The 18493-nt window shown below is 41.6% G+C and overlaps 2 protein-coding genes across 4 annotated transcripts; one reads left to right on the top strand and one right to left on the bottom strand.

The window, feature by feature from the left end:
* The first annotated feature begins 2625 nt into the window (after nucleotides 1-2625).
* Nucleotides 2626-11272, top strand: LOC121551644 (cytosolic Fe-S cluster assembly factor narfl). Of its 2 annotated transcripts, none has more exons than XM_041864351.2 (11): nucleotides 2626-2706; nucleotides 3406-3501; nucleotides 3825-3968; nucleotides 4136-4265; nucleotides 4379-4513; nucleotides 4864-4982; nucleotides 8374-8503; nucleotides 8634-8706; nucleotides 9006-9143; nucleotides 9473-9630; nucleotides 9967-11272. In XM_041864351.2, exons 1-11 carry the CDS (start codon nucleotides 2641-2643, stop codon nucleotides 10206-10208), a joined length of 1431 nt encoding a protein of 476 aa, XP_041720285.2. In that variant the 5' UTR covers nucleotides 2626-2640; the 3' UTR covers nucleotides 10209-11272. The 2 variants fall into 2 exon arrangements, with proteins under 2 accessions (XP_041720285.2, XP_041720284.2); XM_041864350.2 differs by having other exon boundaries at nucleotides 4133-4265.
* Nucleotides 11273-11698: 426 nt separating this feature from the next.
* Nucleotides 11699-18433, bottom strand: LOC121551646 (hydroxyacylglutathione hydrolase, mitochondrial). Of its 2 annotated transcripts, none has more exons than XM_041864354.2 (9): nucleotides 18410-18433; nucleotides 17136-17326; nucleotides 16944-17008; nucleotides 16677-16794; nucleotides 16475-16583; nucleotides 13870-13973; nucleotides 13506-13607; nucleotides 12882-12961; nucleotides 11699-12648 (listed from the first exon to the last, which is right to left on the bottom strand). In XM_041864354.2, the coding sequence occupies exons 2-9, from the start codon at nucleotides 17238-17240 to the stop codon at nucleotides 12549-12551; spliced, it is 783 nt and encodes a 260-aa protein (XP_041720288.1). In that variant the 5' UTR covers nucleotides 17241-17326; nucleotides 18410-18433; the 3' UTR covers nucleotides 11699-12548. The 2 variants fall into 2 exon arrangements, with proteins under 2 accessions (XP_041720288.1, XP_041720286.1); XM_041864352.2 differs by lacking the exon at nucleotides 18410-18433 and adding an exon at nucleotides 18029-18203.
* Between the last annotated feature and the right edge of the window lie 60 nt (nucleotides 18434-18493).

Raw genomic sequence — 18493 nt, 5'->3', positions numbered from 1 at the left:
CTACTTTGTTTTGCCCTCGATATTTATTACGGCTTCTACTTTTACATTTATGTGCTTTGGCACCCTCATTGCCCCAATATGTCTCTGTCAAAAAACAGAAAAGTGGACGCAGAGTGCAGAGTGTTCCAAGAAAAATGGTCATCCTATTTATTCACGGAATTGAATGGGAAAGCTGTATGTTTGGTGTGTTCAGAGCATGTTGCAGTGCTGAAAGAATATAACCTTCGTCGCCACTATGTGAGTCTTCATGCCGACAAATATGACAACTTTCAAGGACAGCGGAGATGAGAGAAGGTGAATGAACTGTTGGCGGGTCTGAAGAAACAGCAGTCTGTGTTTACTCACAGCCGAGACATCAGTGACGCTGCAGTGAAAGCTAGCTACCTCATTGCTAATGAAATCGCAGTGGCTTCAAAACCATTTAGTGAGGGTGAATTTGTAAAAACATGCATGATGAAGGCAGCGGAGATTGTGTGCCCTGAAAAGCGGCAGGCTTTTGCAAATATCAGCCTGACAAGAAACACAGTTGCAGACAGGATTTCCGATCTTTCAGTGGATTTGGACAGCCAGTTGAAGCAAAAAGTAAAGTCATTTATTGCGTTTTCGGTTGCAATTGATGAAAGCACGGACATTACAGATGTTGCACAACTGGCCATTTTCATCCGCGGAGTTGATGACACATTGACCGTCACCGAGGAGTTTGTGGAGTTGGTGCCGATGACAGATACAACGACAGCAGCTGATATTATTACCGCACTCGTCGGCGCGCTGGACAGGGTCGGAGTGGACTGGTCCCGCGCTGTCAGCCTGGCTACAGATGGTGCAGAGCACCTGAATAACTTGAACAAACAGCTGCAAGGGCGCAACAAAGTTGTCACGCAGTATTATGACAGCATACGTTCTTTCAAGTTGAAGCTGTCATTGTGGGAGACGCAACTTGCCGGTGGTGATGCAGCTCACTTCCCCTGTCTGAAAAATGTGTGCGCGACCCAACATGTGGCAGACATGAAGCGGTTCAAAGATAAAATAACGGGACTGTTACGGGAGTTTGAGCAACGCTTTCAGATTTATGTTTATATGTTTTTATGTTGATGTGCTATTGTTTTTAATTGATTTTATTTTATTTGTATATTTAACCTATTCTTGACTCTGTGGTTCTTGCACTTGTTTGGGGAACAGGATTTCATTATTTTTATCTACATTTCTGCCTGAGAAATGACACCCTGATATAGTTCTGTGATCTGTGATATACTTCTGTGAATCACTGAGGCATTGTGTGTTTGTGTGTTCTTTGTCCTCAGAACTTTCAAATAACTTGAGGTGTTTTATGATTAATAGTGATGTTGTGCTTTTGGACACTGTCCTCAGGCTCCAGCTTTATGTTTATATGTTTTTATGTTGATGTGCTATTGTTTTTAATTGTTTTTATTTTATTTGTATATTTAACCTATTCTTGACTCTGTGGTTCTTGCACTTGTTTGGGGAACAGGATTTCATTATTTTTATCTACATTTCTGCCTGAGAAATGACACCCTGATATAGTTCTGTGATCTGTGAAACAGTTCTGTTAATCACTGAGGAATTGTGTGTTTGTGTGTTCTTTTTCTTTAGAATTTTCAAATAAACTTGACGTGTTTTATGATTAATAGTGATGTTGTGCTTGTACTATTTCGGACACACTGTCCTCAGGCTCCAGCTTTATGTTGTATGTTGATCGTATTAAAACAAAGAAAACAATCTGAAGTTGTTGTTTTTAAGTTATATATACCATGATTTTTCCGGTCCGGCCCACTTGGGAATAGATTTTCCTCCATGTGGCCCCTGAGCTAAAATGAGTTTGACACCCCTGGTCTATGGGTTATGAGCAAAGAGATGTTTATTACAAGTGTATGCTTGAATATGAACACTACAGAAAGGAACACTGATCCTGTTATGTTCAAATTGCGCTGTAAGATTCATGCAGTCTATATTATACTGCGACGTTAACGTGCCTTTACAGCTTACAGGATGTAGCTCTTTAAGTTCTATTGATGTGCTGCTGCACAGTCTCAAGTTGAAACACTGGCTCATTGTACAACATTGTTGAACACTGGTTGCTCATTACAAACGTGCAGTCATTACAAATTAAATGTGCAGTCATTACAAATTAAATGTGCAGTCATTACAAATTGAAGATTGTGTATTTTGCACATATTAGTTGATTATTCTTGATTGAAATGTATTAAAAGGTTTTAACTTGATTATTGTTATTTTATTGTTAATACAGGATTTTTTCTTTAACGAGGAGCTCTGACAGTTCCCTGGATGTGTAGGTTATGGTATGCTATATCAAGTTTTGGTCACCTTGGGTTTCCTTTATCATAGCCTACCTCAATGCTGACAGTGTACAATACCAATTAAAAGAGTGTATTGATTCATAGATGTATATGATTTGATTCTGGTATGTGAATACTAAGAGCTTAAATAAATGAAGTTATATACGCACATTATTTATTTTTATTTAATCGCTTCGGCAAACGTGGGTACTGTTTAAAAATACCTAGCATCAAAATTGGTTGGTATTATGAGAGAAGCACATTCTCTAACGAAGCATGTTTACGACACAAAGTAAACACAAACTGCTTTACTGCAGCACTAAACATGGCGTCCCAATTTAGCGGTGTTTTGCAGTTGACAGATCTAGATGATTTTATCACTCCTTCCCAGGTAAATAACACTTAACCATAAAAAATCAGCTTATTAAACATGTTTTACATCATTTTGGCTTAGGTCTAATGTGGTTATTTTAATGTTAACGACCCACTGGTCGCCACTCGCAGTAGCTAGTTAACGTTACCTAGCTAGCTAGTTAGCTAACGTTTGCTAACCTCTTAAGTGCTGTCAAATAGAGTATTATCTGTCCAACTTCCAAAGGCGTATGTTGCTCTATTGGCATTGCTGTGTAAATTGGTTGAAGCAATGGTGGTTTTGAATTGAAAGCGCATGTTTTCGTGTTTTAATCTAGCTAGCTAGTCGCGCAGGCTGGTGGGGGGAGTTATAGGAGGACGGGCTCATTGTAATGACTGGAATGGGATCATGGAATGGAGTCAAATACGTTGTTTCCTTCCAGCCTCCGCTACTAGCTAGTTGGTTTGCGCTCTCGCTAAGTAGCTAGGTCATCGAAATGACATGTGACTCATTTGACTAGCTAACTAGTTAACTTCCTAGGTTGAAGAACTTAGCCAAAGATGTCCAATTTTATCTGTGACAGTTGTCTGTCGTCAGACACACCATTAGTTCATTTCACTTTAATTTCATTGGTCCTTATACTGTAAGCACCTGGATGTGACTAAGCTAGCTAGTATTGTTTGTGATTGTACTTTCCCTTTTTTTTTTATTGCTACTTGCTCTCCTTTCCTTTCCCAGGAATGTGTGAAACCAGTCAAGGTGGAGAAGAAGCAAGGCAGATCTGTGGCTAAAATTCAAATAGAAGATGATGGGAGCTATTTCCAGGTTAACCAGGTGCGGATGCCTCAATGTTTCCCACATTGTGACCACAGCAGGAGCTGTGATGATATCACATTGACTAACATGTCAACTGTCATGAGCCTGCTTCACTGAGGGTGAATCTCAAAACTCCCATGTTGCTTCCTCTTCTCATCTCTCCTTCACCTGCACTTGTTCTGAAGACACAGGATTGGTGAAAGCAATATGGCTGCCTTATGGGATTTGTTTTACTTTATCAAATTAATTTGAGGAGAGGATGCTACTTATTGAGACACATTTTCTTTCTCTCTGTTTACCTACAGTACAATATTACTCCACCTTGTTCTTTGTGTCTCCAGGATGGTGGAAAGCAGAAGCTGGAGAAAGCTAAGATCACTCTGAATGACTGCCTGGCCTGCAGTGGCTGCATCACCTCAGCTGAGAGTGTCCTTATCACACAGCAGAGTCATGAAGAGATCTATAGGGTGCTACGCAACAACAAGGTAGAGTAAGGTGTGTGTGTGTGAGTGTTGTCAGCCATCTGAAGATCCACAAACAGGACCCACCAGTCATACTCAACCCAGAGTGTTCACTGATGATGATGGTGTCTGTATCCGTGCCAATAATTTATTCCCTGTGTGTAACTAGTCTCCCTTCCTCTCCCCAGCAGGCGGGTGTAACAGAGCAGAAGGTGGTGGTGGTGTCTGTGTCCCCACAGTCCAGAGCCTCCCTGGCAGCACGCTATGGCCTGAGCAGCAGTGAGGCGGGCAGGAGGCTCACCGCCTTCTTCAAGGGTCTGGGTGAGTGGGAAGGTTAAAAGATAAACATTTGTGTAATATAGGACATCAGTTTATCTGACACATTAGTGATCTACATTATATTTAGATAAAATATACTGACTGTTGTGTTTCAGGGGTTCACCACGTGTTTGACACCAGCTTCAGCCGGACCTTCAGCCTGTTGGAGAGTCAGAGGGAGTTTGTGGAGCGGTTCCATCGGAAGGGACAGGACAAGCAGGCCCTGCCCATGCTGGCCTCTGCCTGCCCAGGTAACCAGCTGTACCTCAACCCATTCACTAGTCCCTGATTATCTCCAGGCCAGAATCCTTTCAATAGAACTTCAGAAACCAAGGCCCAATTTCACAAAGTTCCTCAGATTAGAAGTGGGTGGGTGCTTATATTTGTCCTATTTCACACATGTACAAGTGTGTATTAATTGGAAATGTGTTTTTTGCATATCCCAACTCCCCCTGAGATACCCTCAGAGAGTGGGGTCACGGCCAGAAGAGGGAATAAGAGGAATAAGAGAATAGATCATCTCCTACTCTGAGACACTTTATAAATACAGGCCCTGGTCTCTTCCAGGTCCAGTAATAATACAGGCTTGTGTTGTGTTCAGGTTGGATCTGCTATGCAGAGAAAACCCATGGAGAGTTCATCCTGCCCTACGTCAGCACCACCCGCTCCCCACAGCAGATGATGGGCTCTCTGGTGAAGGGCTTCTTCGCTGGCCAGCAGGTTGGTAGGGGCTCATTGACACCCATGGTGTCCTGCATGGGTCTGTTTTTTGGAGCCGCACCCGTCCCGCGCCAGCCACATCAATTCTGATCTCCACCCGATACCAGACATCAGGACATATTTTTCTGTGCAACCCGACCCATCCGCATAAAATTGTTCTGAGAGCTGATACATTATCCGCCAAATAACATCGATTTATTTAGTGTTTATGACTCCTGAGTAGTAGGCTAATATTCCCCTTCCCTGCATGAGTGAATTTGTCTGCATGTCTATTCAACATGAATTAAGAACTATATATATATATATTTTTTTTTCTTCACAATGCTATGCATTGACAACTGAAATTGCTTTGAAAAAAGGAGCCTTCTAATTAGCCTTCTTACCTAATGAAAGCCTATAGCCGACATAACAAAACAAGACCCTTACATTCAGTATTGTTTAGATAATCAAATAGTTTAATTGAAACTTAAAGGGATTCTCCGGTACATTTGTATACTTTTTAGCCTGTAGTTCTGAAAGTAGCGTCCACGAGCTAAAAGTGGTCCCCGAAAATTGTGTACTACATCACATATTTGCATATACAGTGGGGAGAACAAGTATTTGATACACTGCTGATTTTGCAGGTTTTCCTACTTACAAAGCATGTAGAGGTCTGTCATTTTGATCATAGGTACACTTCAACTGTGAGAGACGGAATCTAAAACAAAAATCCAGAAAATCACATTGTATGATTTTTAAGTAATTCATTTGCATTTTATTGCATGACATAAGTATTTGATCACCTACCAACCAGTAAGAATTCCGGCTCTCACAGACCTGTTAATTTTTCTTTAAGAAGCCCTCCTGTTCTCCACTCATTACCTGTTTTAACTGCACCTGTTTGAACTCGTTACCTGTATAAAAGACACCTGTCCACACACTCAATCAAACGGACTCCAACCTCTCCACAATGGCCAAGACCAGAGAGCTGTGTAAGGACATCAGGGATAAAATTGTAGACCTGCACAAGGCTGGGATGGGCTACAGGACAATAGGCAAGCAGCTTGGTGAGAAGGCAACAACTGTTGGCGCAATTATTAGAAAATGGAAGAAGTTCAAGATGACGGTCAATCACCCTCGGTCTGGGGCTCCATGCAAGATCTCACCTCGTGGGGCATCAATGATCATGAGGAAGGTGAGGGATCAGCCCAGAACTACACGGCAGGACCTTGTCAATGACCTGAAGAGAGCTGGGACCACAGTCTCAAAGAAAACCATTAGTAGCACACTACGCCGTCATGGATTAAAAATTATGCAGCGCACGCAAGGTCCCCCTGCTCAAGCCAGCGCATGTCCAGGCCCGTCTGAAGTTTGCCAATGACCATCTGGATGATCCAGAGGAGGAATGGGAGAAGGTCATGTGGTCTGATGAGACAAAAATAGAGCTTTTTGGTCTAAACTCCACTCGCCGTGTTTGGAGGAAGAAGAAGGATGAGTACAACCCCAAGAACACCATCCCAACGTGAAGCATGGAGGTGGAAACATCATTTTTGGGGGATGCTTTTATGCAAAGGGGACAGGATGACTGCACCGTATTGAGGGGAGGATGGATGGGGCCATGTATCGCAAGATCTTGACCAACAACCTCCTTCCCTCAGTAAGAGCATTGAAGATGGGTCGTGGCTGGGTCTTCCAGCATGACAACGACCCGAAACACACAGCCAGGGTAACTAAGGAGTGGCTCCGTAAGAAGTATCTCAAGGTCCTGGAGTGGCCTAGCCAGTCTCCAGACCTGAACCCAATAGAAAATCTTTGGAGGGAGCTGAAAGTCCGTATTGCCCAGCGACAGCCCCGAAACCTGAAGGATCTGGAGAAGGTCTGTATGGAGGAGTGGGCCAAAATCCCTGCTGCAGTGTGTGCAAACCTGGTCAAGACCTACAGGAAACGTATGATCTCTGTAATTGCAAACAAATGTTTCTGTACCAAATATTAAGTTCTGCTTTTCTGATGTATCAAATACTTATGTCATGCAATAAAATGCAAATTAATTACTTAAAAATCATACAATGTGATTTTCAGGATTTTTGTTTTAGATTCTGTCTCTCACAGTTGAAGTGTACCTATGATAAAAATTACAGACCTCTACATGCTTTGTAAGTAGGAAAACCTGCAAAATCGGCAGTGTATCAAATACTTGTTCTCCCCACTGTATGTGCTCCACGTCATTGCTCTCTCTTTCGCACTGCTGTGTGTGATTCTTGCTAGTTGTCACTCAAATGGCGATGGGCTGAATCTCATTGGCTGGAACTCGAATTGCTAGGGGGCTGGCTCATGTGGGGGAAAGTTAGGGAAAATGCCGCAGTACAGGTTCCAGAAAATAGTCGCTTTCAAACTAGGGATTTCGTGGCTAATTGAGGTAAGACAGTAATTCTGCTCATGGATTATGCATGTATGAACTACACATTGAGACATCCAGCCCAAAGCCTCAGGTTAAAAAAATACTTACTAGTCGCTAAAGTACCTCATGTCTTTCCCAGAATAATTTATTTAGTAGGCTACACTTTTACCAGCGGCACTGGTTTAAACGTTATATGGCCTGCATAGGGTCTAAATGTACAAAAGCCTGAATTAACATAATCATTCACTAATAATTAACTGAATTATCGTAAACAAATACCTGCTTGCACTTTTTGCAGGCTGTGCATCCATCTACCGGGTTGTTGTCCTTGTCCATAATGACTCCAAAATCCTTCCAAAGTGGGGATTTCACTTGCCCCAGCACCTTTTTCCATGATTGTGTATTCCCCGATAATAACTTTTATTTTATTTGTCCTGTTACATTAGCCATTTTTGTAAAGTAAACATGGCAATGTATTCTCACATGGGGGAAGGGAACATAAGCTCTGCATGTGGACAAATTAAAATGTTTCAGCACCACACAAATAATTGACAGTTCCCTGCTCCACACTTTCATTGCGTGCGTGGCTGCTATGTCTGCCTCACCGCTCACAGAATGGAATTCACATAGCAATGCAAAACAACAAGCTCCTGGGTTTGTAAATTTTAACAAATAAAAACATCTTGATTTAAAAAGTTTCTGACCCGCAATATAATTGTTTTGAACCGAAAGCCAACCTGCACATTAAAAAAAAAAAAATGACACCCGCCAGCCGATGATGCAGGAGTCTGACACTCAGCATGGATCAGGGATGCAGACTGCAGGGTTAAATATCTAGATGTTAGTTATGGAATAGAGTAAATGGAGTCAGGTGATATAGAGCAGAGATGTAGAGTAACGTTTAATAGATGATATTAAGAATGTGTGTTCATTTTCGATGATGATTCTATCATGTCTGTATAGTAGGATGAGATCTTCTAAAGGATATGACTGACAGGTGTGTTGTTGTTGCAGGGCCTGAGCCCTCAGCAGATCTACCATGTGACTGTGATGCCCTGCTATGATAAGAAACTGGAGGCCTCCAGGCCTGACTTCTACCTGGAGGAGGCTGAGACCAGAGAGGTGGACTGTGTCATCACTTCAGGTAGGGAGGACACTAAACCACTATGGCAGATAAATTCAAAGTGTGTGTGTGTCTGTGTGTGTTTTTCTGTTTTGAATCACATTTTTAAATGTACATTTTATGATGCCCGTTTCTGTTTATTTCATGACAGGAGAAGTTCTGAAGATGCTAGAGGAAGAGAAAGTGTTGCTCAGCGACGTGGAGCCAGCCCCATTCGATACAATGTAAGGGTTTGAACGTCATCATCTTTTACATTTTAGTCATTTAGCAGACGCTCTTATCCAGAGCGACTTACAGTTAGTGAATGCATACATTTTCATACTGGCCCCCCATGGGAAACGAACCCACAACCCTGGCGTTGCAAGCGCCATGCTCTACCAACTGAGCTACAGGGGACTTTTACATGTAAATGACTACATACTTGTATGTCAGGAGAACTCCAGAAGGTGTGTTTGTGCGTGCGCCGCGTGCGTCAGGAGAACTCCACACTTGCTGATGTGTGTGTGCACTTGTGTCCCTGCAGGTTCAGCAGTGTGTGTGGTGATGAGTTGCTGGGTCATGCAGGGAGTGGTTCAGGAGGATACCTCCATCACGTGTTCACACACGCTGCCAGACAGCTGTTTGGAGAGGAGGTGAAGGAGCTCACTTACAAAACACTCAAGTAAGTCAGTCGGGTCCTGCAGTATTAAAGCCCTGTTAGGAGCTCACCTCAGCTAATTGGTTAGCATTCACTTAGTTGTGTCAACTGTGAAATAGTGCAGGCAAAATACTCAGTCTCTCTTTATTTCGATGAGATTTGCAGGGAAGTCTGCCTCTGCATCCTATCAGCCATGGGAAGTATAGATTTGTTGAGAAGAATAACCTTGAAATTAGAGCAAGTTGAAGAAACAGTCGTTTGTTATTGGACAAGTCCAAGAAGTCCTTGTTTCAGTGTGATTTATTTCGTTTGGTGCCTAATGAACACAACCCTGATGAACCTGTCCCCTATAGGAACAAGGACTTCCAGGAGGTGACCCTGGAGAGGGACGGTGTGGTCGTGCTGCGTTTCGCCGCAACCTACGGTTTCCGCAACATCCAGAACCTGGTGCAGAAACTCAAGAGGGGCAAGTCACCCTACCACTTTGTAGAGGTCATGGCCTGTCCGTCAGGTGAGGAAAGAGGAGGCTTTGTTTGTTGGCTTGTTGGTTTACATTTTAGTTTAATATAAACACAAGATACTATATACAATTGAATGAAGAAAAAAACATGCATGAGGGTGGAATTGAATTATAATGTCATGTCCATTTATTTATTTACTGCTATGGTTGAAATCTTTATTCTACACCTGCACAGAAGCTACCACAGGCAATCTAGTATTAGAAAGCACACTGCATGAATTCCCCTGAGGAAAGGTTCCTCTTTGTAAAGGCATTTTTTTTAGTTCAAGTCTAACTGAATTTGTAAAACCGGGTTGTGTGTTGTTTCCTCACTGTGTGTGTATACAGGTTGTCTGAATGGGGGAGGCCAGGTGAAGCCCTTACCAGAGCAGAACAACAAGGAGTTACTACAGCAGGTGGAGGATCTGTACAGGGAGGAGCGTCCTCTAGTGCCCGAGGAGGACCAGCGCGTGGCAGAGCTGTACCAGTCCTGGCTACAGAGTGTAGGAGAGGAGAGAGCCAGGGAGCTGCTGCACACACAGTACCATGCAGTGGAGAAGGCCACCAACGGACTCCTTGTCAAATGGTGAAGAAGAGGGTGAAAGGATGTTGAGGGGTTTCTGGCTTCTGTAAGTGAATGTAAGACTGTCAGGGTACATCTCAATAGTGGCCTCCTCTGTTTCATCTCCATTGAGCTTAACACATATTAGGTGAAAGCAGCATGGCGGATTCTTGTCGGGTATTTTCTGTCACTTCTAGTTCTTTAATAACAGTAGAAATCAGTGGAGCTTGGTGGGAGGAGCTATAGGAGGGCTCATTGTAATGGCTGGAATGGAATAAAGGGAACCGAGTCAAAGGTGGGTTCCATATCTTTGATGCGTTGGATACCGTTCCATTATTCCATTCCAGCCATTACAATGAGCCCGTCCTCCTATAGCTCCTTCCACCAGCCTCCACTGGTAGAAATAAAGGAAAGGGCATGAGAGGAAATCTATTGAGATGCATCCCTATTCTAGGATTATTTGAACCATTGAGTGAAATCACAAAACTTGACCTTGGATCAATGTTTATATCTGTACTGGATGACTGCAGAACCGTCCAAACGACTGAATTTACCACTTTCCTTCACGCGTTCTCTCTCGTCTCTCCGTCTTCCCTCTCCATCACTGTCTCTCTCTGCTTTTAAGGACCCCTCATCTCTTGATTTCTCTATCTATCCATTAATTCCTTTCTATGTATCCCTCTCTGTCTGTGCTTAAAGGACTGTCTCAGTCAGGTCAAATAGAGCATTATCGCCAAGTGTTTAATTACTGTGGCGGCCTATCATTCATTCATTTATACCAACATAAAGGCTGTATACATTCAGGCTATAGATTCTATACACACAAGCTAATTCATACCAGACCTTAATGTGGTTGGAGAATTATGACTTTACTACTGTTGTCAAGTGTGCACTAATTATGAATACAGCAGCAAATTCTGTTATTTCAGTTGTATGCACTGAAAAGTATTTGTTGTACTCTTGAAATGTTTTCTGATGGAATTCTAAAGAAATATTTTACATAGTTTAAATGTATATAATCTCTGCCTTATTTATAAAAATAATCTATATGATGAACCATATTTTGCATATTAAAATGCTACATTAGTGTGACTTTCAAGTACATGTTATTCACCAAATACCAGCAATCAGTGATATACATACTGACATGTTTTACTTGAAATACAAAATAACCGTTTCAGAGGTAGAAAATAAGCGCATACACTTAAAATATTTATTTTAAATATGTGTTTTCTTCCTTTGAATGGCATGGTGAGAACAAGAGGCACATACCTTCATATGGTATGCTCTGTCAGTTAAGCAGCTAGGCCATTGATTAAAATGGACTAAGTAATATTAGCAATATGTCAAAAATATATTGCTTATATATTAAACAAAATGTTTAGAAGCTTTTGTTATATTGGGTGGTGAATTTTTAAAAATTAATACAGAATGTCGAGCAAACATCACTGTTTTAACCCAAGAAATCTGCTAGCGGGTAACAGTCATTAGGGTTATGAAATGAATTGTCAGGCCAACAACAGAATACATGTGCTTTATTGCTTTTTCAGTGGAAGAGACAATGGAGCTTTTAATAAAGCCTATGCATCACGAAGTTGACATCTGCACTCAAAAAAAGCCTGATACGTGTATATGGAGCTTTTGATTAACAAAGAGCAAAAAATATTGGAAGTGCTTCAATCTTGCATTTTTATATGTCCAACAATCACTAAATTAGAGCAGTCTCACACTGAAGTAGCCCTGGCTTCTCTAAAGGGACTATACACAAACCTGAAATATTGTCTTGAAAATATACCATATTAAAAGTAATAAAACACTTGATAAGAAAACTTTACACAGAGAAAAAAAAAGTAAATAAATGTACAAACATTGCACATTAAGATGTACATTTCCTTCTTCAAGCTTCTCCCTGCTTTTTATATTAATTTATGTTTTGCTTCCGCAGATGGCAATTGGTGGGTTGGGGTTTATGAAAATATTATTTTTCACATTACAGAATATCAATACTGTATTCACTCTACATCAAACTGTACATTTCTCAGTAATCAACCCTGATTAAAAGCTCAATTAAAACTTAATTCAAGTCAAGATTCTTAAATCAATATTTTGCAATACAGATCTAATTTTATTCTGTATCAAGTCCAGTTATACTCAATCTCCAGTCATCCTTGCGACGAGACAACAATTTTGTTTTGCTTAATGCTTGCATTAGGTCTACAAGCTAATGTACAGAATGTTGAAGTTAAATACAGTATTTTATGTAGTGAATGAAAGAGGTACGAAATATTTTGCCATAGTTGTTAGTAACAGCTCGCAGTGCACTGGTACGCATGTAGTGGAACGGATTTCACTAGACTCCATTCTGCCGTCACTCCTTGGGGACCCGGAAGCCATCTTTCTCCTTACGGAGACTCCTCATGGTTTCAACAGGGTCATTCTGCCCAGCATGCTCTTGCACCGACTTCTCTCTGGAATAGAAAGCAAGGAAGATGTGACTTTAAATGATTTCACCACACACCCAGTGAGCATTGGCACTTTCATTTCCATGCTAAAATCCTCTTCTTCCCTGCATTCCTCTATGACACAAAGCTCAAGAGGGCACTTGTGGATTGTCTGATGCTCATATTAAAGATCAGTGCTGCTTGTGCCCACATGAGCGAGTGCTTTTTAAAAATGGCTGAATCATTAGAGTTGTCCTTACTTGACTCTCATAAAGGGGTTGAATTTGAATTCTTCAGCCACAGTGGAGGGGATGGTGGGTTCTCCATTACTGACCTTCTCCTACGGATTTAATAAAAAGCAGAAAATCAACTTTCTTGATTCCATTAAAAGATTGCCATGGCCAATCTTAATTATTAACGTTCACACACATTAAAAGGTCCAATGCAGCCGTTTGCATCTCAATTTCAATATAATTTATTGGTAACAATTAAGTACCTTACTGTGATTTTAATTGACAAAAATAGCTTCTTAACAAAAGGGCAATTTCTAGGACTGACAATACTTTAGCTAGGACTGTCTGGGAGTGGTCTGAGTGGGGAGGGGAAAACGGAACATTTGCTGTTATTGGCAGAGAGGTTTGGAACTCTTTCTTATTGGTCTAACTAATTTACCGCATGGTGATTTCACCATGGAAGGACAAAACTCCATCCTACCCAAAAAAATTCTGACAGTCTTTTCAAACAGCTCTTACACTAAGGGCATTATCATTTTTACAATTTCACAGTATTATTCCAACCTAGTGTGAAAATATATATAGAAACACAGGAAAATGTTTGACTGCACTGGGCCTTTAATGAAATATAGACAATGTATCAAGATATACCTTTGCCCATGCTAGTTTTTTCTTGATGACCTCGTTGTCAGGCTCCACATGTCGAGCGAACTTCAGATTGTTGACGGTGTACTCATGACCACAGTAAACACGCTGGAACACAAACACACCATTGTTCCCATCTGCTGAGTGACCAAGCACGTGTGCTGACAAACTCTGTAGTGTTAGAATTTAACACTACAGAGTTTATCAGCACACGTGCTTGGTCACATTTAATGTAATAATAACGGACCTTTTCTAACCTATAAGACAGACACTGAATAATGTTAATCCATTAGCGGTCATTACATGTAAAGAAAGTTATCATATATTGAAGTTGGTCATGTTTAACACAAAGTGATAGCGGTAGATTTACTGTTTCAGGTGGCAGGCGTCCCAGCACGTCTATCAATGCCCTGTACATCTGTTCAGCTGTACCCTCAAAAAACTTCCCACACCCAGCCACAAACAGCGTGTCCCCTAAACAGGAAGATAAAGGGTCAAAGGTCATCCATGAAAATCTGCTGATTTAATAATACATAGATAACTACTGTAGGTTTACTCTTAGGTAACTCATGTTTAATGATCAGAACTGTTTAAGAGATTGAAGTCCCCTGTGACTGGAACTGTATTACGACGAGTCTATTCAGACTTCACTAGAGTTCGCCTAGCTTTATAAAACCCAGAAATGAGTTACACTATATATACACACAAAAGTATGTGGACACCCCTTCAAATTAGTGTATTCTGCTATTTCAGCCACACCCGTTGCTGACAGGCATATACAAAGAGCACACATCCATGCAATCTCCATAGACAAACACTGGCAGTAGAGTGACCTTACTGAAGAGCTCAGTGACAACGTCATAGGATGCCACCTTTCCAACAAGTCAGTTCGTCAAATCTCTGCCCTGCTAGAACTGCCCCGGTCAACTGTAAGTGCTGTTATTGTGAAGTGAAAACGTCTAGAAGCAACAACGGCTCAGCCGCGAAGTGTTAGGCCACACAAGCTCACATAACGGGGCCGGCAAGTGCTGAAGCGTGTAAAAATTGTCTGTCCTCAGTTGCAACACTCACTACAGAGTTCCAAGCTGCCTCTGGAAGCAACGTCAGCACAATAACCGTTTGTCGGGAGCTTCATGAATGGGTTTCCATGGCCGAGCAGCCACACACAAGCCTAAGATCACCATGCGCAATGTCAAGCGTCGGCTGGAGTGGTGTAAAGCTTGCCGCCATTGGACTCTGGAGCAGTGGCAACACGTTCTTTGGAGTGACGAATCACGCTTCATCTGGCAGTCCGACGGACGAATCTGGGTTTGGCGGATGACAGGAGAACGCTACCTGCCCCAATGCATAGTGCCAATTGTAAAGTTTAGTGGAAGAGGAATAATGGTCTGGGGCTGTTTTTCATGGTTCGGGCTAGGCCCCTTAGTTCCAGTGAAGGGAAATCTTAACGCTACAGCATACAATGACATTCTAGACGATTCAGTGCTTCCAACTTTGTAACAACAGTTTGGGGAAGGCCCGTTCCTGTTTCAGCATGACAATGCCCCCGTGCACAGAAATAGTTTGTCGAGACCGTGTCGAATTGGAACGCAGAGTGTGAGCCAGATCTAATCGCCCAACATCAGTGCCTGACCTCACTAATGCTCGTGGCTGAATGGAAGCAAGTCCCCGCAGCAATGTTTCAACATCTAGTGGAAAGGCTTCCCAGAAGAATTGAGGCTGTTATAGCAGTAAAAGGGAGACCAACTCCATATTAATGGCCATGATTTTGGAACGACATGTTCGACAAGCAGGTGTCCACATACTATTGGTCATGTAGTGTACCTCTGGTTCGTTCAGCCATTCTTTTGGGGGAAAATTAATGGGGTTTTGGGATAAACACCAAAAATAAGGTCTGAGGTTAACACAGGCTTAGGAGAGCTTATATGTTTTGTTCTGTGAGAATATCAGTCAGTTAACATGACCTTTATGAATTCTGAAGCCTTTGTGCTTGTTTTGATTACTAAATTGGCAGTTGTGTATCTGTACTTTACTATTTATATTTTTGACAACTTCTAATTCACTACATTCCTAAAGAAAAGCAGGTACTTTTTACTCCATACATTTTCCCTGGCACCCAGAAGTACTCGTTACATTTTATATGGTTAGCAGGACAGGAAAATTGTCTAATTCACACACTTATCAAGAGAACATCCCTGGCCATCCCTACTGCCTCTGATCTGGCAGACTCACTAAACACATGCTTAGTTTGTAAATGATGTCTGAGTGTTGGAGCGTGCCCCTGGTCCTCTGTAGCTCAGCTGGTAGAGCACAGCGCTTGTAACGCCAAGATAGTGGGTTTGATCCCCGGGACCACCCATACACAAAAATGTATGCACGCATGACTGTAAGTTGCTTTGGATAAAAGCGTCTGCTAAATGGCATATTATTATTTATTATTATTATAAAAAACAAGAAAATGGTGCTGTCTGGTTTGCTTAATATAAGGAATTTTAAATGATTTATACTTTTACTTTTGATACTTAAGTATATTTGAGCAATTACATTTACTTTTAATAATTAAGTATATTTAAAACCAAATACTTTTACACAAGTAGGATTTTACTGGGTGACTTTTACTTGAGTCATTTTCTATTAAGGTATCTTTACTTTTACTCAAGTATGACAAATCTCCCGAGTGGCGCAGTGGTCTAAGGCTGTGCCACTAGAGATCCTGGTTCGAATCCAGGCTCTGTCGTAGTCCAGGGTAGGGGAGGGAATGGCCGGCAGGGATGTAGCTCAGTTGGTAGAGCATGGCGTTTGCAATGCCAGGGTTGTGGGTTCGATTCCCACGGGGGGCCAGTATGAAAAATAAAAAAATTATGTATGCACTCACTAACTGTAAGTCGCTCTGGATAAGAGGGTCTGCTAAATGACTAAAATGTAAATGGATACTTTTTCCACCACTGCAAATTGGAAAGATACTGGCAGCTTACCTGTGAAGACAGCTGGAGGCTCAGTGCTGTTGTCTTTGGTCACAAGGTAGCAGATGTGGCCAGTGGTGTGGCATGGCGTAAACAAACACTTGACGGTAAGTGAGCCAACCTGGCAATGAAATAGACAGGTGTTTTGTTTTAGGCCTGTTATGGTTATTACATAGGTTATTCTGCTGGTAGTTACTCAGGTATAAGGCCTTACTTTGAACGTGTTGGAGTGTTTGACTTTCTTAGTCAGGGCATCCACCCGGTCATCTCCTCCGTATACAGTGAGACCAGGCACCAGCCTCACCATCTTCTCATTGCCTCCCGCATGGTCCCTGCGGAGAGAGAGACAACACATGGTACATAGAAATCCTATAATGCCGGTATATCTAATCTCAGTGTTATTGGACTGCTCACAATGGTAATTTCATTGAGTCATTTGTACTGAGTGATATTCAAAACAATGAGTGACAACTTGATTTACCAATGGTGATGGGTGGTCAGAACGGTCGTAAGTCTCACGCCGTGCTTTCTGATAGCTTCTACAACCTGAAGAGACAATCAAATTATACATTTTATATACATAATATCCTATTGTTGATCCATCAAAACTAAATTCATTCAAACATTACTTTAATGTTAACTAACACACAGCAGGCTATATTTAATTTCATACCTTCACTGGTTCAACTGGGTCTATGATGGCAGCTTCCTTTGACTCCTCATCAATGAGAAGGTACATATAGTTGTCAGTGAGGGCTGGCAGCAGTTCTATCTTCATGTCGCTCTGCTCCACCAGTAAAGACTTCCTTATCGGGAAATCGGGAGCTTCCTTGTGTAGAAGGGCTGCTTGGACGTGTACAGGGGCTACACAATATTTACAAAGTAGCACATTAGACATATTTGACATAATAGAACGCACTAACCAATTTGTCATCGTAAAATATAAATAGTTTACATAATATTCACCAATCCATTTTCGTGGGAAAATATTTATACAGTTCATACAGGGTAAACATGTGCTTACAATGTACACTAGGGCTACATAGTTCTACGTAAAGTTTCGCTATTGTAACCATGTCAGAGAGAGAATGTTGTTGTCAATTTTTTCAAGCCGTCATTCACATGAAAGTAAACAAGAAAGCACAAAGCCAAAGTACTATGGAGTAAGATCAGAATAATAAATAACAATAACTGGAATCAAATGGTTTGCAAATATTTCGATGCTGCCATTGTATGCATATCAGTAGCTAAGCCTTCAGTTCAGTCTGTGTGTGAGAGAATTTTAATAGAGGCAATGCCAGAAAAGGGGATGGATGATGTAACAGCATCAGGGGCTTGCTAAGCGCTAATCAACACAAGTTAGCTAGCTCGGGACAGCTGCTTCAAAGATCTGTGACTGCTTTGACAGTAACTAGCTAGCATTTGACTATGCTGTGAAAATTACAAATAGGAAAGCTAGCTAACATTACATTAGCGTGTCATCAGTGACAGTTCGTTAATAAACTTGCAGGGTTGTTTTGTAGCTGTGGAAAGAAGCTGGAAGATCGGGATGTGAGCGAAACATACCAATTTTATACGTTGCAGCGGCTCCAAGAACGCCAAGAGTGCAGGCACTCGCTACCAGTGACCTGAACAACATAGCAACACTGTAGCTGTTTGCTAATTTCGCAATCGCATGTACAGGAACAAGACAAGTTTGGTTTAAAGAGTTCCGCCTCCTTTTAACGTTGACCTCTACAGATACACCAATCGAATGCGGGGGAGTAGCACGTGAATATCAGCTGATAGGCTGGAGAACGCGAACCCACGGAACCTTACGACGTCAAATTTGTATTCAGTTTGTAATATATATGCACTGATTTAGCTTCATTGTAATATTTACATAATGCATTTCCTTCGTATCGAAATATCTCATATTTCTGAATGACTAATTATGCAACACGTCACCTTTTTGTCCACTCTGAGATACCGTACGTTTTGGTTCGAGGAAGCAGCCGCGGGCAAAGGTCGTTTTGATGGTAAGAACTGCTT

This window comes from Coregonus clupeaformis, chromosome 35, assembly GCF_020615455.1.
Source record: "Coregonus clupeaformis isolate EN_2021a chromosome 35, ASM2061545v1, whole genome shotgun sequence".
Taxonomy (NCBI): Eukaryota; Metazoa; Chordata; class Actinopteri; order Salmoniformes; family Salmonidae; genus Coregonus; species Coregonus clupeaformis.
Note: the sequence above shows the minus strand (reverse complement) of the source record. Positions and strands in the feature narration are given on the sequence as shown.

What these genes read in the sequence shown, in the direction of transcription:
- LOC121551646 (XM_041864352.2), bottom strand. Translation starts at nt 18,101, where the DNA reads ATGTTGTTCAGGTCACTGGTAGCGAGTGCCTGCACTCTTGGCGTTCTT. An exon ending in GACGCCTGCCACCTGAAACA is followed by an intron (nt 13,608 to 13,869) that starts GTAAATCTACCG and finishes TTTGTGTTCCAG; the next exon opens with CGTGTTTACTGTGGTCATGA. An exon ending in AAAAACTAGCATGGGCAAAG is followed by an intron (nt 12,962 to 13,505) that starts GTATATCTTGAT and finishes TTAAATCCGTAG; the next exon opens with GAGAAGGTCAGTAATGGAGA.
- LOC121551644 (XM_041864350.2), top strand. Translation starts at nt 2,641, where the DNA reads ATGGCGTCCCAATTTAGCGGTGTTTTGCAGTTGACAGATCTAGATGAT. An exon ending in ATTTTATCACTCCTTCCCAG is followed by an intron (nt 2,707 to 3,405) that starts GTAAATAACACT and finishes TTCCTTTCCCAG; the next exon opens with GAATGTGTGAAACCAGTCAA. An exon ending in CTCACTTACAAAACACTCAA is followed by an intron (nt 9,144 to 9,472) that starts GTAAGTCAGTCG and finishes TGTCCCCTATAG; the next exon opens with GAACAAGGACTTCCAGGAGG.